Source organism: Hypanus sabinus, chromosome 29 (assembly GCF_030144855.1).
Source record: "Hypanus sabinus isolate sHypSab1 chromosome 29, sHypSab1.hap1, whole genome shotgun sequence".
Lineage (NCBI taxonomy): Eukaryota > Metazoa > Chordata > Chondrichthyes > Myliobatiformes > Dasyatidae > Hypanus > Hypanus sabinus.
Genome location: NC_082734.1, coordinates 6,337,297 through 6,363,991, shown reverse-complemented (window position 1 = coordinate 6,363,991; position 26,695 = coordinate 6,337,297). Strand labels below are relative to the sequence as shown.

Here is a 26,695-nt window from a genome sequence, read left to right as displayed (position 1 = left end):
TCATTTCTTTCAGTAACGACACAGAAGGGGGGATGTACATCAAGCGGTGCTGTAAAGGATTTTGCATTGATATCCTGAAGAAAATTGCAAAGTATGTCAAGTTCACATATGATTTATATCTGGTAACAAATGGAAAACATGGGAAGAAGATTAACGGGACTTGGAATGGGCTTGTCGGAGAGGTAGGTTCGTCACAAAATGGAATTGTCTTAAATGTGATTCAAAATTTGGACTAAAACAGGGCAAACCAAGGTCAACATCAAGATGAACTGGTGTTTTATAAAAGAGCTGGAGGTTAAGAATTTTAAAAGTTGCAATAACAGTTAAGTATTAGAGCCTTTAGTGCTCTAATATCTATTGTAATTCAGTTTTTTCCTCTATATTTATTTATTATGTATTTCATTACTGCTGCAGTAAAGTTAATAAATATCACGACACGTGCTGGTGATATTAAACCTGATTCTGATTCGCCCACAGAACAGCTCACTGGACGTGCTGTTTTGTTTCTTGCACCATTCTCTATAAATTCTAGACACTGTTGTGGTTGAAAATCCCAGGAGACCAGCAGTTCCTGAGATACTCAACTGCCCCATCTGACACCAATGGTCAAAGTCAGTCACTTAGATCATGTTTCTTCCCCATTCTGATGTTTGGTCTGAACTACAACTGAACCTCTTGACCATGTCTGCATGCCTTTATGCATTGAGTTTCTGCCGCATGATTGGCTGATGAGATTTTTGCTTTAATGAGCAGGTGTACATAATAAAGTGGCCATGGAGTTTATGGAAGAAGCTAAACAAAGTTTCCAAAATATTGCCAAATTGGAGGGGAGGGGAGAGTCTAAACCCAGTGTTGAGTGTTGAAATTCTGCAATAACCTTGAGGCAGATGGGTCACATCACCACATCACTGGAACTAGCCTACCCGCCACCAAAGACGTACATACAGAAAAGTGTCAGAAAATGTCCAGCAATATTACAAAGGATCTCACCCACTCTGCTTAATGACTGTTTGCCCCACATCCATCAGGGAAGAGGCTATGTAGCATTCATGGCAGTCTCAATAACAGTGACTTTCCCCAAACAGTGAGGCTGATCAGCACCTCCACACCCCCCACCACCTCTACTTTATCATTTCCTGTTAGTCACCTTATATACAGATGTTCCTGTGCTGGGCATCACTTTATGGACATACAATCAATCTATGTATATCGGCTGTCTTATGTATTTGTATTTATCGTGTTTTTATTATTGTGCAAAAGAGGACAAATTGTGCAAGTAGTCAATATAAAAATAAATAAATAATACTGAGAACATGAATTGTAGAGTCCTTGAAAGTGAGTTAATAGGTTGGGGAGTCAGTTCAATGTTGAAGTGAGCGATGTTATCTACACTGCTTCAGGAGGGTAATAACTACTGTTGATTGGTTAAAAATCATCTCAATAAATTTCTTTAGGTTCTTAATTAACTAAGTGAAGCCGCTTAATGTAATATAAAGTACTCAAGGTGACGTCCCATCTGTACCTGATCCTTGCTGGCTTTGGGCTTCATGTCTCTCATCTCACATGTACTACTGGCTCAAAACAGTACTCTGAAGCCCTTCTCTGAGTGGAGAAGTGCTTCTAACATCACCCCAGGGCTCTGGCTCTCATTTTATGGTTCAAGACTCTTCTGCCAGAAGAAATGATCTGCTGTCTAGGCATGTAATCAAGTCTGCAAGACATCTTGAGCACCTCAGTGGATCAACTCATGTCTTTATTCTTTGTGCATGTGCTCTTCTTATTTGGCCTGGAGGCGAGGGGTTGTGCCGTTTGACCGGAGGGTTGCCGTGGCAATAACGGTCTTGCTCTTTGTTGCCAGGTTGTACGGAAGCAGGCGCACATGGCCGTGGGCTCCCTGACCATCAATGAAGAGCGTTCAGAGGTGATAGACTTCTCAGTCCCCTTCATAGAGACTGGAATCAGTGTTATGGTGTCACGGAGCAACGGAACTGTATCACCTTCTGCATTTCTGGGTAAGTAGCTCTCGTTTGATCATCTGGATATTTCTTACGTCTTCTGTGAAATGTACGGTATCCAGAGAGACTTCCTTTGTCTGTCCCTGATCTTTATTGGCCTCAGACTACAGAAACCCGAGGTTCAAAAAAGTTCAAAGGTCCATTTATTATCTAAGTATGTATGCAGTATACAACTCTGAGATTCTTGTTCTCCAGGTAGCCATGAAATTAACAAAAAAAAACACAGAAGTCATTTCAGAGAGAAATAGAAAACCTCCTCACCTGCACAAAAAAAATCTGCAACACGGTCACCGACCCCCACAAACCCCACCTTCCCTGCACAAAACGCAACAAGAACATCGACACTCCCCCCCAGACCTCCCACCTTCCCATAAAATGCGATAAGAATATTGACCCCCAAAACTCCCCTTCTGCCGCACGGAAAAAAAGTGAGAAAGAATAGGTGAACATACAGAATATAAATACCATAAGACTGAAAAAGTCCTCTGACAATCTCCGGGGAATTAATCTCCTCACATTTATGAAGGGACAGAATGGTAGGTAGCTGTTAGGGTAACACAATCACAGTGTTGGAAACCCAGGTTTGATTCCCAGCACTGTCTTTAAGGAGGTTGAGCATTCTCCCTGTGACCATGTAGGTTTTCCTCCAGGTGCTCCAGTTTTCTTTCACATTCCAAAGACCCAAAGATGTATGGGTTAGTAGCTTAATTGGTCACCACATGGATTTGGGTGGTGCAAACTTGTTGGCTGGAAGGGCCTGTTACTGTGCTTAATATCTAAATTAAAGTTTAAGAAAATCGTTGGTGTTGAGGTTCTGCAGAGAAAGCTGATGCAGGAAAGTAGATTCCATTATCAAGGAACTCCACTATCTAGTCCATACTCTCTTCTCAATGCTGCCATCAGGAGGAGCCTCAGGACTCACACCACCAGGTTCAGGAACAGTTTTACCCCTCAACCTTCAGGCTCTTAAACCAGAAGGGATAATTTCACTCAACCCCATCACTGAACTGATCCCACAATCTATGGACTTACTTTCAATGACTCTTCACCTCATGTTCTTGATGGTCATCGCTTATTTATTTAGTATTTTCTTTTTGTATTTGCACGGTTTGTTGTCTTTTGCACACTGGTTGTGTTCATAGATTCTATTGTGTTTATTTGTATTTGTTGTGAATGGTTGAATGGCACTCTGTTTAAATGCCCCATTTGGGGGATATTTCACTAGTTCTGTTATAGTTATTATTCTATAGACTTGTTGAGTATGCCCAAAAGAAAATGAATCTCAGGGTTGTATGTGGTACATACATGTACTTCGATAATAAGATTTAATTTGAACTTTTGAACTTTGTTATCATTACCTCATCAATCAAAAAATTAATTCCTTTTCCTGACCCCTCAATGCATTTCAATTATAGTTCTCTTGTTTATTCCTAAGATGAATGGAGTCTCATATTGTAAGAAACAGTAAAATATGGAACACCAGCCCAATGTGATTGAAAGCCACTTTCCAGTCCAATTTGGAAACAGGCCTTGGTTTAAATCATGGAACACTTTACCCAACAGCGCCATGGCAACAGCTTCACTGGGATGACTCTGCAAGCCAAAGACAAGTGGGGAGGGGTATTAAATCCTGGTTGTATCTTCAATGTCTACAACCCATGAATGGATAAAGGAAACTCTAGATCTAGGCAACTTGTGAGTGACCTAAACGCCCACCAGCTCCTCAGAATGAAGGAAGATCTCAAACTCCTGATGCTGTGATTGCTGCTATTCTCAAAAGAGAGATTAAAGATTAGTTTTATTTGCCACAGTAGCAATTTCCCCCTATCCCTGACTCCATTAAAGAGAGAAATGAGACTATCGTTATTTGTCACGTACACATTAAAAGATCAAAACGTACAGTGAAATGTGTTGCTTCATGTCAGTGACCAGCCCAGTCCAAGGATGTGCTGGAGGAAGCCTGCAAGTGTTGCTTTGCTACTAGTGGCAACATAGCATGCACACAACTTTCTAACCCTAACCTGTATGTCTTTTGGAATGTGGGAGGAAATCAAAGCAGCAAGGGGAAACCCGCATGGAAAATTGAACAAACTCCTTTCAGACAATGGCAGGATTTGAACCCCAATCTTCCGATCACTGGTGCTGTAAAGCGTTAAACGCTATGCTACTGTGCCACCAGATATGTCACATTTCCTGGGACTGTCCATATCCCAGGAAAGAATCTTCTACAATGTTCCTCTTCCTGCCTGTACTGCCCTTGCTGGGTTTTAACAACAACTAGTCAGTCAGCCAAACTCCAATCAAAAATGACATGAGAGTCAGGGTATACCCTCCTAGTGCCTTGGGTTTATTCCAGACTCAAAGGCATACCATAGTGAACAAGGAGTGAAACTGAAAAAACAACAAATTTCTGTGTTTTTTCCTTTCACACGATATGCACAGTTAAGTAAGAACTTAAAAAAAAACTTAGTTAAGTTTCCTGCAGGTAAATATTATAGAATTCCAACAAGTAAGTACTACAGGTAAATAGTATGTGTAAACTATTGGCATCTAGATTAGTGTCTAATAAACTCGAAAATGATATTCCATTTCAGCAAAATTGTAATGATACCTCCAGATTAAACTCTAAACAATATACTATCGACTTACAAGCAACAACAACAACAAGGTGGCTTTAGGTAGAAGCTTCTTTCACTCCTAACGTGAACCTCTGGCCTGCTGCCAGCCAAAGTGCATTCCTACTTCCTTATTCCTGACTTAACAGGAAGTGACCTTATACAGATCTGAAACTGCTCATTTCAAAATAAAAAATGAATGTGCTTAATCATATAGAAAAAAACATAAATCAAATGCCTGAAGGGCAGAACAGTCTACCCATTCACCATTTCGTTGGGAAATGTTTCTGCATTCTGCTTTAGAGTCATGGCCTATGATAAAATAATTTCAAAATGATGCTTCGTCTCCACATTATTCAATACTAGTGAAAGTGACATTCTAGTGACAGTGGGGCATCGTGAAAGGTTAATGTGGGTATTTATTTATTTACTCTCCATACCACTATCTGCTGGTGTTTAGGGCAGCAATTGAAATCTTCCATTTCCGTCTGCCGTTGGCCACTCAGATGTAGAAGGATTCTTCATTGCTGTTTCCATAACAATTTTGTCTTACCAGTCGGGTATGTTAGCCTTGAGCTGAACTGAACCTGAAAGACTGGTGGCCCACTCTTAGTCTGTCCTCTGCCCTTTGACCTGTTTGGCATGGGTGACCCTACCAAGAGCCAAAGCATCAAGCCCTGACTCCAGCCAGAGTAGCTCTCCAGGTGATAAAGGCACACAAGCCTTCAAACCATGGCAAGAATTGAGGTTCTCTTGGAGGTAACGTAGGTAATGCCATTAGATTTCTGAATGGACAATGAACTCATGAACACTAATTTTCGCACTACTTATCTAATTTATTTCTTTATATATACAAATATTCCATTTTATAATTTATAGCTTTTTTTTGGAAATTGCTCTGTACTGCTGCCACAAAATAACAAATTACTATATGTATAGTATCTGAAATGCATCTTATGGAAATGTTTCTCTGATGATGAACTTCAATAAAAAATAAATTACAAGAAAAGAGAAATGCCAGAGATAATAAACCTGACCCTGATTAAGTTATGGACTTTCACCACCTTATTTTGGTCTGTTACAGAGCCGTTCAGTGCTGACGTCTGGGTGATGATGTTCGTGATGCTTCTGATTGTCTCGGCTGTCGCAGTCTTTGTCTTTGAGTACTTCAGCCCTGTGGGATATAACCGGTGCTTGGCTGATGGAAGAGGTAGGCTGATGCTTTCACACTACACACTCTTGTCCATTCCTCCTCTGCCCACTATGCATTGGATGCAGAGCTTAATGAAGTTATTGGTCTCTGTTAGTGTGGTGGACCCGTGACCTCCACTGCTGTTTCATTGTGTTGGAGTTCATTACACATCTTTGCAGGTCATTCAAAATGTAATAAGACCATAAGACCCATGAGTGGAATTAGGCCATTCGGCCCATCAAGTCTGATTTACTTTCCCCCTCAACCCCATTCTCCTGCCTTCTCCTCATAATCTTTGACGGCCAGCCTAATCAAGAACCTATCAACCCCCACTTTAAATGACTTGGCCTCCACATCCACAATGAATTCCTCAAATTCACCACTCTCAGGCTAAAGAAATTGCTCTTTATCTGGGTTCTTAATGGACATCCCTGTATTCTAAGGCTCTACCTTCTGGTCCTAGACTTCCCCACTATAGGAAACATTCTCCCCACATACACTCTATCCAGGCCTTTCAATATTTGACAGGCTTCAATTCGCTCCTGCTTCATTCTTCTAAATTCCAGAGAAAAGAACATCAGTTGCTTTTCCTCTTCAGTGAGAGAGAGGGGTTGGTGGGTTATATTCCAGCATTTAGAAAGGCTGAGGGGTGCAATATGAAGTGTGAACTGGGACTTGGGCTTGGGGTGGGGAAGGTAAGCATTTAGAATGTAGAACATGGAGAATGAGGAGTGATTTGTTAGAGGTATACAAAATAGTATAGATAGGATAAACGCAAGCAGGTTTTTTTCCACTGAGCTTGGGTAAGACTTGAACCAGAGCTCATGGGTTAAGGGTGAGAGATGAAGTGTTTAAGGGGAACGTGAAGGGAACTTCACGCAGAGGGTGGTGAGAGTGTGGGATGAGCTGTCAGTGAAAGCTGTAGATGCAGGTTTTATTTCAACATTTAAAAGAAATTTTCATAGGTACATGAATGGGAGGCGTGTGGCAGGATGATGGGACTAGGTAGCAGAGTAGTTTGGCATGGACTAGATGGGCTGAAGGGCCTGTACTGTGCAATGCTGTTCTATGTTATAGAGTCGTAGAACACTACAGCACAGTACAGACTCTTCAGACCACGATGTTGTACCGACCCTTTAATCTACAATATTGTATCAATCTAACCCTTACCTCCCACATAGCTCAAACACGAGGAAATTTGCAGATGCTGGCAATTCAAGCAACACACACAAAATGCTGGTGGAACGCAGCAGGCCAGGCAGCATCTATAGGAAGAAGCACTGTTGATGTTTCGGGCCGGGACCCTTCATCAGGACTAGACACTTAGCTCTCCCACATAGCTCCTCTCATGTTAGCCATTGCTGCCTTGGGGAAAAGGCGATGGCTGTAAACTCTATCAATGCCTCTTATCATCTTATATATCTTTATTAAGTCTCCTCTCATCCTCCTTCACTACAAAGAGAAAAGCCCTACCTTGCTCAAGCTTTCCTCATGTTCTCTAAAGGCAGTGTGTGCTGCTGGAATCAGACACAGGAGAGGTGTGCTCTTTGGGTTTGCAGCATGTCGAGTGGCTTAGGGAGGGGGAGATGTGGGGTGGTCTTAGCCCAAAGCATGACCCTAAAATGCAGGTACCTATCTTGTTGGCTAGCGGATCCCCCAGTGTGGTGCAGTGCGATTAAAACTGTATCCCGGGGGGTGGGGGAGGTGTGCCAGGACCCCGTGCGTTGTTCCTCTCAGTACTCCAAAAGGAGTGATTCCAGAGAACTGGCATTGTTATGTCTTTCCTGATTAGGTTTGTTATTTTATTTCTAATTACTGGATCTCACAACCTACTTGTGGGTTCACAGCTGCTGTTGATTGCTTGTTATTGCATTGTAAAGCAATTAGCTTTCGTCATCAGGTTGGCCATTTGAGACCTTTGTACATTTCATTTAGTAGTTAGAAGCACTTGTTAGAAGTGAAATGAATTTCAATTAATATTTGAATCTGCCTTTGGTAAGAATGCTGAGAAGTACTGACTTTTCCCACTGGCTCCTTGCGTACTGTAAAACATTGGTAAATAATAAAACTACCTTCAACTACCACTATGCCGAGATTGTAGTTATCAATCTGTCGAGCTGGAGAAAATGGGGAAATACTCTTGAGTGAGGGCAGATTAGACATCATCCCTCATAGCCCCACACGGATATTTGCATTGGGTTCAAAGTGAGCCACAGCAGGAAGTTGTTGGACAAATTGAGATACATTGAGTTGGAAATGATGATTATCATGCTTCACTCCAGAAGTACGAAGAGAACAGTATTTCTGCACTCTTCTCTGGAAAGCCTCTTTACCCACTCAGACTGAAATAGAACAGCCTGTGTTAACCCAGTGATAGAGCAAAAGAAATCTATAACCTGGTCTTCCCAGGTTTTCCCTGCCTCATTGTAATCTGTTTTCAAACTCATCTGATTCCGTTATGTAACTTACAATCTGTTATTCAATATCTATATATCTATCTATAAACAGTGTGCGTGTATACTATACCATTTTATTTGGTACATCTGCACACCTGCTTGTTAATGCAAATATCCAATCATCCAATCATGTGGCAGCAGCTCTATGCATATAAGCATGTAGACATGGCCAAGAGGTTCAGTTGTTGTTCAAACCAGGCATCAGAATGGCGGTGAAATGTGACTTTTACCGTGGAATGATTGTTGGTGCCAGTTGGGGTGGTTTGATTATCTCAGAAACTGCTGACCTCCTGGGATTGCACTCGTGACAGTGTTTAGAGTTCATGGAGAATGGGGCGAGAAATAAAACAAAACATCCAGTGAGTGGCATTTCTGTGGTTTAAAATGCCTTGTTAAGGAGAGAGGTCAGAGGAGAATGGCCAGACTGGTTCAAGCTGACAGGAAGGTGACAATAACTTAAATAACTATGTGTTACAACAGTGGTGTGCAGAGAAGCAGCTCTGAGTGCACAACATGTTGAACCTTGAAGCAGAGGACCATGAAGATACACTCAGTGGCCACTTCATTAGGTTCAAGAGGTACCTAATAAAGTTGTTGCTGAGTTTAATCTATCTATCTATCTATCTATCTATCTATCTATCTATCTATGTATATGTGTGTGTATATATATATATAATTACTGGATCTATCTTATTTTATATCTAAAACTTACTTACAATCACTTGATCAGTATGTGATCTGGGTGATAAATCCTGTATTTGCTAACCACCTTAGGCATAGGCAGAAGACTGGCCGACAGGCAGGAGACAAAGAGTGGGAGTGAGGGGGGCTTTTTCTGGTTATGACTAGTGATGTTCTACAAGGGTCGGGTGTTGGGTCCGCTGTGTTCACGTTCTATGCTGATGATCTGGATGACAGAATTGATGGCTTTGTGGTCAAACTTGCAGGTGATAGAAAGATCGGTGGAGGGACAGGTAGTGTTGAGGAAGCAGGGAGTTGTGCTGAAAGCCTTGGACAGATTAGCAGAATGGGCAAAGAAGTGCAGGTGGAATCTAGTGTAGGGAAGTGTATGGTCATGCACTTTGGTAGATGGAATGATGGTGTAGACTATTTTCTAAATGGGGAGTGAATTCAGAAATCGGAATTGCAAAGGGATTTGGGAGGCCTAGTGAAGGATTCCCTAAAGGTTATCTTGCAGGTTGAGTTGGTAGTAAGGAAGGCAAATGCAATATTTGCAATCATCTCAAGAGGACTAGAACATGGATGGAATGCTTAGACCTTATAAACCGTTGGTCACACCACAGTTGGGGTATTGTGAGCAGTTTTGGCCCTATATCTAAGAAAGGATGTGCTGCCATTGCAAGGGGTCCAGAGAAGGTTCTCGAGAGTGATCCTGGGAACGAACATGTGAATGTATGTGATGCACTTGAAAGCTCTGGGCCTTTACTCACTGGAATTTAGAAGAACGACTGGGGATTTTATTGAAACCTATTGAATAATGAAAGACCTAGATAGACTGTATGTGCAGAGAAATTTTCCAGCAGTTAGTCAGTATAGGAACAGAGGGCACAGCCTCAGTATAGAAGGACATCTCATTAGAACAAAGATAAGTAAGAATTTCTTTAGCCAGAGGGTGGTGAATCTGTGGAATTCATTGCCACAGACGGCAATTCAATTAGTATATTTAATCCTGACGAAGGGTCTCGGCCTGAAACGTCGACAACGCTTCTCCCTATAGATGCTGCCTGGCCTGCTGTGTTCCACCAGCATTTTGTGTGTGTAGTATATTTAAAGGTGAGTTTGAAACATTCTTGATTTGTGTCAAGTGCTGCAGGAAGAAAGCAGGAGAATGAGGTTGAGAAGGAAAATGAATCAGCCATGATGGAACGGCAGAGCGGACTTGATAGACCGAATGGCCTAATTTTGCTCTTTTTGATGGTCTTATGATCGTTGGGGTGTTTAGCCTCCCAAGTGGTCTGGTATCACCCAGCAGCTCAGTGTAAAGAAGAGGGTGAGGGAGGAATGGGTGGGAAAGGAGTGACATCCCCTGATAGGATGCAGGCAACTGCTAGCCATCTAGATAGATCATAGAATGTACAGTTCAGGAACAGGTCCTTCGACCCACGGTGTTAGGCTGAACTAATTAAATTAATAATCATACCTTATCCCTGTATTGCTCTGTTTCTTGCTCGTTCATCTAAGAATCTTTTGAATATCTCCATCAGCCCAGGGAATGCATTCCAGACACCCGGCACTCTTTGGGTAAAAAAATGCCCCGCTTTGGTGATGTGTGGAGATCTTGTCAGGCTGAACTATACGTGTCCTGTTGTAGGTCAGCAGGAGAGAATCTGTAGCAGTCAAAGTACACCCCGAAACAAACAAGATCATATGGGTGTACAACAGAGTTGGGATAGGTATAAAGGTCTCATTGTGACCTCCAGAACATTTAATTTCCCCTCTTCTTTTGTTTGCAGAACCAGGAGGCCCCTCGTTTACCATCGGCAAAGCCATTTGGCTGCTCTGGGGCCTCGTTTTCAATAACTCCGTGCCAGTCCAGAACCCGAAAGGGACCACGAGCAAGATTATGGTGTCGGTCTGGGCCTTCTTCGCTGTGATCTTCTTGGCCAGCTACACAGCCAACCTTGCTGCATTCATGATCCAAGAGGAATATGTGGACCAAGTGTCAGGCCTCAGCGATAAGAAGGTAAGCTTCCAGCTGCTCTTAATTGGCCCCATGATTGATTAGTTATCTGAGATCTCAAGTCACCCACGCAAAATGCTGGAGGAACTCAGCAGGTCAGGCAGCACCTTTGGAAATAAATAAAGAGTTGATGTTTTGAGCCGAGAGCCTTCTTCAGGCCTGGAAAGGAAAGGGCAAGATGCTGAGGAAAAAAAAGGAGGGGAAGGAGACAGACTAGAAGGCAGGTGAAGCCAGATAAGTGGGAGAGGTAAAGGGGTAAAGAGGAAGGAATCTGACAGGAGAAGACATAGAGAACATAGGCGAAAGGGAAGAAGGAGGCGCACCAGAGGGAGGTGATAGGCAGTTGAGGAGTAGAGGTAAAAGGCCAGAGTGGGGAATGGGAGGAGATGGAAGGGGAGGGGAAAAAAATTACCGGAAGGAGAAATTGATGTTTATGAAATCAGGTTGGAGGCTACTTCGAAATAATATGAGGTATTGCTCCTCCACGCTGAGGGTGGCCTCTTCAGGGCAAAAGTGGACTGACATGTCAGAGTGGGAATAGGGATAGGAATTAAAATGACAGGCCATCAGGAAATTCCGAATTGACAGGTGGAGCGGAAGTGCTAGACAAAGCAATCCCACAATTTACGTCATGTCTCACCAATGTACAGGAGGAAACATCAGGAGTACTGGATACAATAAACGGCCCCAACAGGTTCACAGGTGGTCTGTTGCCTCACCTGGAAGGACTGCTTTGGGAATGGAAGAGAGGGAGGAGGAGAATGGGGAGATATACCATTTCTGTTGCTTGTAGTGGTATGTGGCAGGAGAGGCTTGAGGTCTCAAATGTTGTAGACTCTACAGTGACAATAAGTTTAGATAAACATGGAAACCCGGAGCAACACACACAAAATGCTGGAGGGAGCTCAGCAGGTCAGGCAGCATCTATGGAAATCAATAAACAGTTCACAGTTTGGGCCAAGACCCTTCTTCAGGCCTGGAAAGGAAGGGAGAAGATGCCAGAGTAAAAATGTGCGGGTAGGGAAAGGAAGCAATGTAGAAGGTTTTAGGTGAAGCCTGGTGAGTAGGAGAGATAAAGGGCTGGAGAAGTGGGAATCTGATAGGAGAGGAAACTAGACCATGGGAGAAAGGGAAGGAGGAGTGGGTCCAGGAGGAAGCGATAGGCAGGTAAGAAGAAGTAAAGAGCCAGCGTGGGGAATAGAAGAAAAGGGGTGAGGGAGAGAAAAATCCATCTAGCACAATACAAGAAAAAAATACCAGATTGTAGCCTTGAGCTATGACGAGAAAGATCTCAGAAATGAGTCAGGGTTTTGACTCCTGATTCCTCCCCATCCCCCAGATTCCAGTATCCGAGTTCAATTAACATGATTATGTGTAACTATCTACCAACTGTCCAATCGCTGATCACCTTAGTTAAGACATTACTTGCTTTTAGTTACACATTTCTGCTGGCTACATGGATTTACTCTGGAACTGAGTAGCTTGCTGGGCATTTCAAAGGTCAGTTAAGGACAGTTGCTACCCCTCAACCATCAGGCTCTTGAACCAGAGGCGATAACTTCACTCAGCTTCTCACACCCCGTCGCAGAACTGTCCCCATGACCTATGGACTCACTTTCAAGGACTCTTCATCTCATACTCTTGATATTTATTGCTTGCTTGTTTGTTTGTTTATTTATTGAATAATCGACTGATTGATTAATTGGTTGATTGAGATACAGCACGGAACAGGCCTTCCCAGCTCTTTGAGCGGCACTGCACAGAAATTCCTCAATTTAACCCCAGCCTAACCACAGGACAATTTACAATGACTAATTAACCTACTAACCGGTATGTCTTTAGACTGTGAGAGGAAACCAGAGCACCCAGAGGAAACCCAAGTGGTCTATTGTGTTTCTTGTATTTACTGTAATTGCTCACAAGGAAACGAATTTCAGGGTTGTATATGGCGACATATATGTACTTTGAACTTCTGAACTTTGAACCCCAACAAGGTGATAATGTCCTTCTTATTTCTCACCCCACCATAAAGCCTCACTGCATGATCTCCCTGCACATATTCTCCAACTCAGAAATATTTCGCAGATTTTGGAGACCAGGTCCAGAGACAGGGATGTACACAAAAGATGAAACTAGCATGCGAAGACCTTGCCTGATCTAGAGTCATCTAGATGGGGTGCCATGGTAGCGTAGCAGTTAGCGCAACGCCTTTACAGCTCGAGGTGTACCAGAGTTCAGAGTCTGGAGTTTGTATGTTCTCCCTGAGACTGCAAGGGTTTCCTCTGACTGCTCTGGTTTCCTCCCATAGTGCAAAGATGTACAGGTTGGAAGGTTAATTGGTCATTGTGAATTGTCCCTTGATTATGCTAGGTTTAAATCAGGGGATTGCTGTCTGGTCCAGTTCATTGGGTCAGAAGGACCTGCTCCTTGCTGTAATCTGAAATAAATACAGTAAAAATATTTCACCCTTGCAGCTGTTGAATGCAAATAAGCAAATAATAAAAATCTAATATCAGTGATGTACGTAACCAGAAAGTTCTTGGGAAAAGTCATCAGCTTTATTGGTCAATGAGGTAATGTTCACTCTACATTCAAAGTTCAAAGTAAAGTTCATCATCAAAGTACATGTATGTCACCATATATACCCATGAGATTCATTTTCCTGTGGGCATACTCAGCAAATCTATAGAATTGTAACCTTAACAGGACCAATGAAAGATCAACCAGAGTGCAGAAGACAACAAACTGTGCAAATGCAAATATAAATAAATAGCAATAAGTAATGTGAAAATGAGATAAAGAGTCCTTAAAGTGAGATCACTGGTTGTGGGAACATCTCAATGATGAGACAAATGAGTGTAGTTATCCCCTTTTGTTAAAGAGCCCTACGGTTGAGGGTAGTAACTGTTCTCGAACCTGGTGGTGTGAGTCCTGAGGCTCTTGTACCTTCTACCTGATTGTAACTGCAAGAAGAGAGCATTACCCAGGTGGTGGGGATCTCTGATGATGGATGCTACTTTCCTTTGACAGCGTTTCACGTAGATGTGCTCAATGTTTGGGAGGGTTTTACCCGTGATGTATTGGGCCAAATCCATTAGCTTTTGCAGGCTTTTCCATTTTAAGGCACTGGTATTTCCATACCTGGCCTTGATGTGGCCAGTCAATATATGTCCACTGCACATCTATTGACATTTGACAAGTTTTAGATGTCATGCCAAATCTCTGCGAACTCTTATGGAAGTAGAAGTGCTGCTGTGCTTTCTCCATCATTGCACTTATGTACTGGGTCCAGAACTGGTCCTCCGAAATAGTAACACCCAGAAATTTAAAGTTGCTGACCCTCCCCACCTTTCATCCTCTATTGAGCTGAAGTCTACAATCAGTTCCCTGGTCGTGCTGGCATTGAGTGAGAGGTTGCTGTTATGACACCACTCAGCCAAATTTCAAACTCCTTCCTGTATGCTCATACATGGCGCCAGACCCACAACAACTTGTTAACTCCTTCTCCAAGCAGTTAAAAGTTTCCTCTGGTGTAATGCTGAATCAGGTTCACGGGTCCGGAAATGCGTTAACTTTGAATAGGTATATTAATAATTTATTTTCAAACAGTAAAAATTCAAGTAAACATTCATGTTCCCCAGGTTACAGATACTACAAACCTGAACATTCAACAAAAATGCTTTGTTAAAAATGCATGCAGAGCATACCTTCCCAAAGGCCATGTGCGTCCTTGCCTTAAACAAAGGAAGAAGAGAGCAAATTCCTTCTACGTATTATTTTACATAGCCTGGATAATTGAAATTGGACACCAGGCAGCTATCCAACGGGAAAAGCAGCTGCAGTTTCTAAACTAACCACTCACAATGGAAGTGACTTTGGACAGTCAGAATAAGGCACAGGACAGCTGGGTGCTCTGGTTTCCTCACACAATCCAAAGACGTACGGTTCGGGTAGTGAGTCGTGGGCACTGGAAATGCAGCGACACTTGTGGGATGCCCAGCACAATCCTCGCTGATTTGATACAGGTCAATGGTTTGATATACATGTGACAAATAAACCTCCTAGTATCACCTTGTTGGGGCTGTACTTAGCAACGTATCGACCTTAATTGCCCTCTGAAATGCCAAGCGAGCTCCTCAGTTCAGGGGTAACTAGGGCTGGAGATAAATGTTGGGGATCTCGTATAAGTGACTTAAAGAAAGATGGCATTCTGTCCTCTCAAAATCACCCGTCTGGCCAAACCCTTGCTCAGCTGTCCTGAAATTTGGGTACAATGATGGATTGATTAAAATCAGCAAGAGTTCTGCATCAGGGGAGTGCAGAACTCAAGAAACCTTTTAGGTGGAAAGGGTCTCGGCCAGAAATGCCGACAGTTTACTCATTTCCATAGATACTGCCCGACCAGCTGAGCTCCATAGGCAAGAACAGTTTGGGGTGGAGAGGAAAGTCCATGTAGGGACTTGAGAACAAAACAAGAAACTTTAAAATTGAAATACTAACGTTCTGGGAATCAGAGCATTCAGTAAACAAAGGTATAGTGTGGATAGGATACTCCATCCCCTGTAAACTGGTGACCAATCTTTACACATATTACTGTCAGATGCCTTCTGTTATTTTTAAGTTTGTTCCTGATAAGTGATTTTGGTTCAATTGCCTTCCATAGAATGAGTGGTTCCTCTGCCAGACAGAAGTAATGTGGATGGGAAGGTAAATAAGGTGGCACAGTAGATTAGCAGTTAGCGTAACACTTTGTTAGCGTGCCACGTGTAAGGTCAGAGTTCAATTCCCTCCATCACCTGTAAGGAGTTTGCATGTTCTCCCCATGCCTGTGTGGGTTTCCTCCCTCGATCCAAAGATGCGTATATATAGCTAGGGTGCCTAAGACTTTTGCACAGGACTGTATTTATCAACGTGGAGCGAAGAGCGAGTTTGTAAATCTAGCGGGTGCAAAGAATTTTGGGAATGGTGAAGGTAGTGCGCCGGGAGAGGGATATGGGACAGTTGGCAGAGAAGGAGTGCTAGGGGCGAGGGGATGGTGATACGGATGCAGAAACACCCAGTCTTGAGATACCAGGCAAGGTCATTTGATTCCAAAGAATTGGTTTATTGATCATTACAAAATGTTTCTCTGGTGCTTTCTGCTCCCTTCCCCTTTTCCCAACCATCTTTCTGTCCCCCTTCCCACTCTCAGTCCACAATAGAGACCAGATCAGAATCAAGTTTATCATCGCTCATATGTCATGAAATTTGTTTTTTTGTGTGACAGCAGTACAGTGCAATACATAAAATTACTACAGTACTGTGCAAAAATCTTAGGCTCCCTAGCTATCTATACATATATATATATATATGTGTGCCTAAGACTTTTGCACAGTTGGCATGCTATGTTGGCGCCGGATGTGTGGTTGCAGATGTGCCCAGCACATCTCCGAAGTAAATGAAGCATTTTACTGCATGTTTCAATGTTTTCGTGACAAATAAGAGCTAGTAAAACTGATCCATGCAGCTTGCAAAACTCTGTGCCTAAAAGCAAGTAGCATTGTAATAACTAAGGCGATCAGGGATTAGACAGTGACTAGAGAGGTTAATTTTAACTGAACTTGGAACAAATCACAGGTAGCATCATACAACATGGAAACAGGTCTATAACAAGGGGCCCTTAGGTTGGGTCAGGTTGACTTCAATAGACAGCGTAGTTAAGTGGGTATAATCAGTTTATCAACACCAGAGTTAGATAAAAAATTGCCTCCAATGTGTTTCTTCCCAGCACACTAGAAGAGCTGAAGATTCATAAAAAGTACAGCTCTGAAACAGGCCCTTTGGCCCATCTAGTTCATGCTGAACCACTTAAACTGCCTACTCCCAGCGACCTGCACTGGGACCATAGACTTCCATACCACTACCATCAGAACTCCACTTAAATGTTGAAATTGAGCTCACAAGCACCATCTGCGTTGGCAGCTCGTTCCACACTCTCACTACCCTCTGAGTGAAGAGGTTTCCCCTCATGTCCCCCTTAAACTTTTCACCTTTCACCCTTAACCCATGTCCTCTAATTGTAGTCCTACCAAAACTCAGTGGGAAAAGCTTGCTTGCATCTACCCTATCTATACCCCTCATAATTTTGTTTACCTCTACCAAATCTCCTCTCAGTCTTCTGTGTTCTAAGGAATAAAGTCCTAACCTATTAAATCTTGTAATTCAGCAACGTCCTTGTAAATTTTCTCTGTACTCGTTCAACCTTATTTACATCTTTCCTGTAGGTACGTGACCAAAACCGCACACAATACTCCAAATTAGGCCTCACCAACATCTTGTACAACTTCAACATGACCTCCCATCTCCTGTACTCAATATTTTGATTTATGAAGGCCAAACTGCCAAAAGTTTTCTTTATGACCCTGTCTACCCAAGACATCAGTTTCAATGAATAGTATGTGCCCAAGAGGAAGGACCTAGTCTTTTGTTACAAGATGTGAGAGGCATATGATACCTCCTTGTAAACGAAAAGCTTTTTAGACCACCAGAGGGCTGTTTAGAGCCAACTATGTTGCCGTGAGCCCTACATGGACAGTTGGCAGGCTGCTGGTGTTAGCAAGCAATGAAGACAAGAGATTCTGAAGATGCTGGAAATACAGACAAAATCCACACAAAATGCTGGAGGAACTCAAACATTCAGGTTCCATCTATGGAAAGGAATTTTGGGCTGAGGCTCTTCATCAGGACAAGAAAGGAAGGTTGGTGAAGGCAGAATAAGAAATGGGGTGAGGGGACAGAGTCCAAGCTGGCAGGTGATAGGTGAGACCAGGTGAGGGGGCAGGTGAGTGGGTGGAGGAGAGGGGATAAAGTAAGAAGCTGGGGGTTGATAGGTAGAATGTGAAGAATGTGAAGAATGTGAAGGTAGTTGAATAAGAAGGAATCAGATAACAGAAGACAGTGGACCATGGGAGAATGGGGAGGTGGAGGGGCATCAGAGAGAGATGATAGGCAGGTGTGGAGAAGAGAAGAGGTAAGAGGGGAGCCATAATGGGGAATGGAAAAAGGGAGAAAGGGAAGGGGGAGAAATTGCCAGACGTTAGAGAAATCGATGTTTGTGACATCAGCTTGGAAGCTACCCAGATGGAAATGAATGGCTTTTTAAACGATCTGTTAAGAGTTGACCATGTTGCTATGAGCCTGACGCGGACAGTTGACAGGTTGCTGGAACAACAAACAAAGGCTTGTTTTTAGCCTCAGTTCAATAGCTTCTTGGCCACTTTTCCTCAGATCAGTTTTTTTTAATTTAAACTGTTCTGACAGATTATTAATTGAGACATCTGGGCTGCAGTAGTACCAGAAAGTGTGGGAAACGTAGCTGATTCAGATACTTTGACCTGAAAGATTAAAGCCCTGTTTCTCTGTCTGGAGCATCTATAGACAAAGAGAGGCAGGGTTTTAACATTCCAGGTCAATAGCCCTTTGTCCGAACTGGGCAACAGAGAAAACAAAAATGTGCAGGGGGGAGAAGAATGGATTGGGCAAAGGGAATAAGGATGAGGCCTGGGTTACTATGGTGATAAACCGATGCTGAAGCCTACAGGTTGATGGGTGAACGATGGGGTGGGGGAGAGAGAGAGGGAGAGAGAGAATAGACCAAGGAATATATAAAACCTGTGAAATGCAAGTCAGAGAGAGAAAGAGAGAAAGGTGGAGAGAAAAAGGTAGAGATAGACAAAGAAAGAGAGACATGGGGAGAGAGAGGGGAGGAGAGACAGAGAGAGAGGAAGAGAGAAGCGATGGAGAAGCAATTCAGAAAGAGAGAGAAAGCGAGGGAAGGAGTGACAGACAGACAGTGAGAAAAAGAGAGAGATAGAGATACATGGAGAGAGAGAGAGAGAGAGAGAGAGTGTAAACCAAAGAATATATAAAACCTGTGAAATGTAGGTCAGAAAGTGAGAAGCGACAGACCGGTAGACGGAGACAGGCAGAGAGAAAAAGTGAGACATGGAGAGAGTGAGTGAGGGAGAAAGAGAGAGTGAGAGAAAAAGAGATACAAAGAATGAGAGAGATGGAGAGAGGAAGAGAGGGATAGAGAGAGACAGACAGCGAAAAAGAGAGATACACACTGAGAATGAGAGAGGTGAAGAGAGGAAGAGAGAGGAGAGGCAGTCAGAGCAAAAGAGAGACATAGAAACACACACACACGCAGATAGAGAGACAAGAAGAGGGGGAAGACAGAGAAGGAGCGAGAGAGAGAGAAAATCAGTGAGGTGCATGCCAGAACTGGCTGGTATGTCAGGCTGCATTAGTGTCGAGGGAAAAGCAGAGATATTACAGAAGGATTACCGCAAGCAGAGCTGGACTATTAGCCTAGTCACTTGGCCACTGCACCACCAGGCGCTCCATGTGATGTCTGTCTTAACCTCAGTCAGTATTCATTTGTCGTTTTCTCTCTCCAGTTCCAGAGACCAAATGATTTCTCTCCTCCGTTTCGGTTTGGGACAGTTCCCAATGGAAGCACAGAAAGAAACATCCGTAACAATTACCTCGAAATGCACACCTACATGACTAAGTACAATCAGAAATCCGTGCTCGATGCATTAATAAGCCTGAAGGCCGGGTAAGAACATACATTAAATTGTATTAATATACTAAGCAGTGGGGATAGGGCACTTTGGTAGGAGCATGTACATTTAGATCATAAGACATAGGAGCAGACTGAGACCATTCGGCCAATCAAGTCTGCTCTGTCATTCCAACACGGCTGATTTATTACCCCTTTCAACCCCATCCTTCTGCCATCTCCCCGTAAACTTTGACACCCTGACTAATCATGAACCTATCAACCTCTGTTTTAAATATACCCAATGACTTGCCCTCCATCGTGAATTCCACAGATTCACCACCCATTGGCTAAAGAAATTCCTCCTCATCTCTGTTCTGAAGGAATGTCCTTCTATTCCGAGGCTGCGCCCTCTGGTCCTAGACTCTCCCACTACAGGAGACATCCTCTCCACATCCCCTCTACCTAAGCCTTTCAATATTCAGTAGGTTTCAAAGAGACCCCCCCCCTTATTATTCTAAACCCCAGCGAGTACAGACCCAGAGTCATCAAAAGCTTCTCATTCATTAACACTTTCATTCCCTGGATCATTCTTGTGAACTTCCTCTGGGTTTTCTCCAGTTCCAGCACGTCCTTTCTTCTTAGATGAGGCTCACAGTACTTCAAGGGCTCTGAGTTTCATTGGGCCTTAAAATACAGGCCATTCCTCTGCCTGTTACTCTTCCTAAGGCAAGACCTCGATTTGGGGGTTAAGTCCGAGGTATAAAACTTCTTCCAGCGGGATTCTAATTTTTCATTGGCTCTGTACTTTGATTAATATTCTCATTAACAGATGGTTAAATCACGCAGGCATTGGTTTTAATTTGGTTCTTTCCCCCAAGACCCTAAAGGCAATGCAGAGGAGCCAGCTGATGCCTAATCTTAGAGAGAAGAGCTTTAAATGAACAGTTCACTGTGGCTACTGTCCTCTGATAACCCGGCTGGCCCTGCCCTAATTACACTGGACAACAAATTTTTTTCACAGATTTTTTTTTGTTTTATAATAGACCACCTGAAGCTAAACACAAATATAATTCTGGACTACTTGTATCATGTAAGAATTTGGAGAAACAAGAAATTAACTTTTATTGAATAAAATGCGTATAATTGCATTACAGTGATGACGCTTTGCAATAGTTCAACTAAGATAAAAATGTTTTGTTAATGATTTTCATTTGTACTCAGTATCTGAGGCTTCTCGTTTAAGTGTCCAACAATAATCAGCCAACATTGATGGATTCCAGTTGCCCTGATGCTGTTTCTCCATGATCACAATGTCCTGGTGAAACCTTTCACCGTGCTCGTCACTGACAGAGCCAAGATTTGCAGGGAAGAAGTCTAAATGGGAATGCAGAAAATGAATCTTCAGTGACATGTTGCACTTCATGTGCAGTTTTGGTCCCCTAATCTGAGGAAAGACATTCTTGCCATAGAGGGAGTACAAAGAAGGTTCACCAGATTGATTCCTAGGATGGTAGGACTTTCATATGAAGAAAGACTGGATCGACTAGGCTTATACTCGCTGGAGCTTAGAAGATTGAGGGGGGATCTTACTGAAGCGTATAAAATTCTAAAGGGATTGGACAGGCTAGATACAGGAAGATTGTTTCCTATGTTGGGGAAGTCCAGAGTGAGGGGTCACAGTTTAAGGATAAAGAGGAAGCCTTTTAGGACCGAGATGAGGAAAAACTTCTTCACACAGAGAGTGGTGTATTTGTGTAATTCTCTGCCACAGGAAACAGTTGAGGCCAGTTCATTGGCTATATTTAAGAGGGAGTTAGATATGGCTCTTGTGGCTAAAGGGATCGGGGGTATGGAGAGAAAGCAGGTACAGGGTTCTGAGTTGGATGATCAGTCGTGATCATACTGAATGACTGTGCAGGCTCGAAGGGCTGAATGACTCCTGCACCTATTTTCTATGTTTCTATGTTTGGTGCTCTGTAGATGCCAAGAAAATTTTCAACAACATCCTCGAATGTCTTCCATGCAATTTTCTCCAGTCCCACTAGAAGTTCTTCGAATTGTCTGTCATCAATGACCTGCCTTCCCTAATCTTGTCATCAGTTACTCTGACTTGAATTATGAATTGAAATAAAAAGTATAGGCAATTTCAAAAAAAATGTTGAGTGCGTGATAAGGAAATTTCACAGTAATTTTCATGATTAGCAGCCCAAAATCCATAAGATACAGCAAAAAGTATACAGGAAATAAAATCTTTGTTGTCCAGTGTTATTGCTTCTCTATTGCTTCAGATTCTCCCTCCAGAGGGATCGTTGGGCAGTGTGACTGACCATAAAAATATAAGATATAGGAGCAGAATTGGGCCGTTCAGCCCATCGAGTCCACTCCGCCATTTCATCATGTCTGATCCTGGCTGAACCCCATACCCATGTCCTCTCACCATATCCCCTTGATGCCCCAACCAATCAGGAATCTATCCACTTCTGCTTTAAATACACCCACGTACTTAGCCTCCACAGCTGTCTGTGGCAGAGCATGCCACAAGCATTCCACTCTTTGGCTAAATACATTCCTCCTTACCTCTGTTCTAAAAGGTCACTCCTCAATTTTGAGGTTCTGCCTTCTCGTTCTATCCTTGCCTCAGTGACAAACTTCTTAAGAAGACTTCATTCCAAGATGTGGGTCTGTAGCCAAGGTAATGGTTTTCAATCCTTCCTCTTATAGAGAACCAGCTCTCCCACAACTGTACACACACACACGTGCACACACAGACTCATTCATACATACTTTCACACCTACACACATACACACTCTTTCACATACACTCACTCTCACACACACTAACACACACTCATACACATTTTCACGCCTATACACACACACTTTTTCACATGCACTCTCTCTCACAGACACACACACTCACACTCACTTTCACAGAAACTCTCACACTTTCTCTCTCTCACATACGCCCACTCTATTTTCAATTGTTGATGAACTCCAGGGAACCACGAAAATCTGAAAGTTATTAAAGACCTGTGACAAGATTGTGGTAAACGAGTCCATTAGAGACATTGGCCTTGAAATTCACCTGGATCAATGTTTACCTCATTCAAGAGTTTTGTGTGTTTCATTTGAACTATTTTGAAAGGACTTAAAAAGTAAAGAATGCCATGTGAAAGATATTGTTGTTAGTCCTACTTGAGTAACTGCTCTGGTTTCATTCCTGATAAGCTCTAGACAAACTTTGTTCAGCTGTCTACAGTCAAACACAGAATCTACTAGTTACTAAAATTTGCACGTAAGCAAATGCATGTGCACTCACACTCACACACTCACACTCACACACACACACACTCAGACAGACAGACACACACTCACACTCACACACACACTCACACTCACACACACACTCACACTCAGACAGACAGACACACACACACTCAAACTCACACACACACTCAGACAGACACACACACTCACACACACACTCAGACAGACACACACACACACTCACACTCACACACACACTCAGACAGACAGACACACACACACTCAAACACACACACACTCAGACACACACACACACACACACACTCACACACACACTCAGACAGACACACACACACTCACACTCACACACACACTCAGACAGACAGACACACTTACACACACTCAAACTCACACACTCACACTCACACTCACACACACACACTCAGACAGACACACACACACACTCAAACACACACACACTCAGACACACATACACACACACACTCACACACACACTCAGACAGACACACACACACTCACACTCACACACACACTCAGACAGACAGACACACTTACACACACTCAAACTCACACACTCACACTCACACTCACACACACACACACTCAGACAGACACACACACACACTCTCACACTCACACACTCAGACAGACACACACACACTCACACTCAAACTCACACACACTCAGACAGACAGACAGGCAGACACACACTCACACTCACACTCACACACTCAGACAGACACACACACACACACTCAAACACACACACACTCAGACACACACACACACACACACACTCAGACAGACAGACACACACTCACACTCACACACACACACACTCACACACACACTCACACTCAGACAGACAGACACACACACACTCAAACTCACACACACACTCAGACAGACACACACACTCAGACAGACACACACACACTCACACTCAGACAGACAGACACACACACACTCAAACTCACACACACACTCAGACAGACACACACACTCTCACACACACTCAGACAGACACACACACACTCACACTCACACACACACTCAGACAGACAGACACACACACACTCAAACACACACACACTCAGACACACACACACACTCACACTCACACACACACTCAGACAGACAGACACACACACACTCAAACACACACACACTCAGACACACACACACACACACACTCACACACACACTCAGACAGACACACACACACTCACACTCACACACACACTCAGACAGACAGACACACACTCACACTCACACACACACACTCAGACAGACACACACACACACTCAAACTCACACACACACTCAGACAGACAGACACACACACACTCACACTCAAACTCACACACACTCAGACAGACAGACAGACAGACACACACTCACACTCACACTCACACACTCTCACACTCACACACACACTCAGACAGACACACACACTCACACTCACACACACACACTCACACTCAGACAGACAGACACACACTCAAACTCACACACACACTCAGACAGACACACACACTCACACACACACTCAGACAGACACACACACACACTCACACACACACACACTCAGACAGACAGACACACACACACACTCAAACTCACACACACTCAGACAGACACACACACACTCAAACTCACACACACACTCAGACAGACACACACACTCACACACACACACACACACACTCAGACAGACACACACACACTCAAACTCACACACACACTCAGACAGACTCACACACACACTCTCACACACACTCAGACAGACAGACACACTCACACACACACTCAAACACACACTCACACTCACACACACACACTCACACTCACACACACTCACACACACACACTCACACTCACACTCACACACACACACACACACTCACACTCACACTCACACACACACACACACACTCACACTCACACTCACACACACACACACACACACACTCACACTCACACTCACACACACACACTCTCACACACACACACACACACACACACACACACATTCACACTCTTACCGCCACTGCATTTCAGAAGTGTGCTCTAGCTCCACCTCACTCCTCCTTGTTGACGGTGATCAGTACCACTCACCCACATTTTGCAGCATCCATTAACTACCTTGTAGTAAAGCGTGGTGAAGGTTTAGTGCATGGGCAGACAGTGTTTCAGTCTGGGATGTTCCTCTTAGTTGAGGAGTGGTTGCCCTGACAGAATCCCTCCGGAAGGCAGCAGGTATTCCTGGTAGGAAGAGATCACCTGGCAACGTTGACACAGTCTATGCATGTCGACCCACTGGGGACCCTGCACAGAAGGGATTACCAGTGGCTGCCCTGTCCTCTCACATGGGCTGATGTGTCAATAGTCTCCCTAGTGCAGCGGTGATCAGCAAACTATGATATACAGTGTTTATCAATAGGGTTTGGAATGGTCCTGAGGCTAGAGAGTTGAGGGCACTGATGACCTTAATTTCGAGTGTTTGAAACTTGTACCGGAGGTCCTGAGTCACGGGGTTTCCTCAGTAATATACTGCTGTTGGACAGGAAACAGAAGGCGCCAAAATGCGGATACCCTCAGGGTGGAGTACAACACCTATATTCCATCTGGGTAGCCTCCAACCTGATGGCGTGAATATTGATTTCTCGTAAACAAATTTCCCCCCAGCCCCCTTCCTCTATTACCTACTCTAACCGTTTACCTTTCTCACCTGCCTATCTCTCTCCCCCCCCCCCCCCCCCCCCGCCACCCGGGTCGCCTCCTCCTTCCCTTTCTCCCGTGATCCACTCTCCTCTCCAATCAGATTCCTTCCTCTCCAGCCCTTTGTCTTCCCTCCCCCTTGGCTTCACCTATCACCTTCCAGCTAGCCTCCTTCCCCCCACCCCGCCCCGACCTTTTTAAGTCTGGCATCTTCCCCTTTCCCGTCCAGTCCTGAAGAAGGGCCTCAGCCCGAAACGTCGACGTTAATCCATTTCCACAGATGCTGCCTGACCTGCTGAGTTCCTCCAGCATTTTGTGTGTGTTGCTCTGGATTTCCAGCATCTGCAGACCTTGTCTTGTTTATAAAAACAAATGGGTCATTTTTGGGTTCTAACTCATAGGATACCAGAAGCATCAGTTCTGGGTCTCTCGGTGTTCACAGTCTGTATTAATAAATAGAAAGAAGAAATTTGCGTAGCCTCCTCTTTGATGGGAGTGGGACGAAAGGTCCATGAACAGGTTGTGTGGGATCCTTCATGATGTAATTGGTCTTTTCCAGCACCTTCCTGTTTATACAGTATGCCCTTGATGGTGGGTAGGCTGGCACCTGTGAGGCACTGGGCAATTTTAACTACCCGTCGTAGAGGCTTCCTATCCATTGTGTTGCAGAGATGCAGCATGTTAGGATGCTTTCAACTGCGCGTCTGTAGAAGGTCGCGAGCTTGGCGTGCGTAGACCAACTTTCTTCAGCTTCCTCAGAGAGCAGAGGCATAGGTGAGCTTTCTTGACTGTGGAGAATGTGATCTGGGACTACAAGAGGCCGGGCGAGATCTGCACTCCCAAAATAAAAAAAGAAAGGTTATTGGTGCTCAGAGCCATCCAGGCCTGTTATCCTTGCACTTTGGTGGGAGAAATGAAGCTGCGAGCGTGGTTCTCTCTGTGAGACACGGGGGCGACAAAGAGTTGTGCTCTAAAAGAAGAGAAAATCTGCAGATCCTGGAAATTCGAGCGATACACCCAAAATGTTGGAGGAACTCAGCGGGTCAGGCTGCGTCTATGGAAAAGAGTAAACAGACGATGTTTCAGGCCGAGACCCTTCATCAGGACTGGGAGAAAAGAGATGAGAAGTCAGAGTGAGAAGGTGGGGGGGGGGGGAAAGGAA

General features: G+C 43.8%; 1 protein-coding gene across 1 annotated transcript in view; it reads left to right on the top strand.

Annotated features, from left to right (window-relative positions):
• LOC132382754 (glutamate receptor ionotropic, NMDA 2B-like) overlaps window positions 1-26,695 on the top strand; it is a 332,180-nt gene that overhangs the window by 281,186 nt on the left and 24,299 nt on the right. Inside the window, exons 5-9 of the mRNA XM_059953212.1 lie at window positions 14-182; window positions 1,859-2,012; window positions 5,715-5,840; window positions 10,753-10,982; window positions 19,418-19,578. Of these exons, the coding sequence (XP_059809195.1) occupies window positions 14-182; window positions 1,859-2,012; window positions 5,715-5,840; window positions 10,753-10,982; window positions 19,418-19,578 (840 nt within the window). The remainder of the gene's footprint in view (window positions 1-13; window positions 183-1,858; window positions 2,013-5,714; window positions 5,841-10,752; window positions 10,983-19,417; window positions 19,579-26,695) is intronic.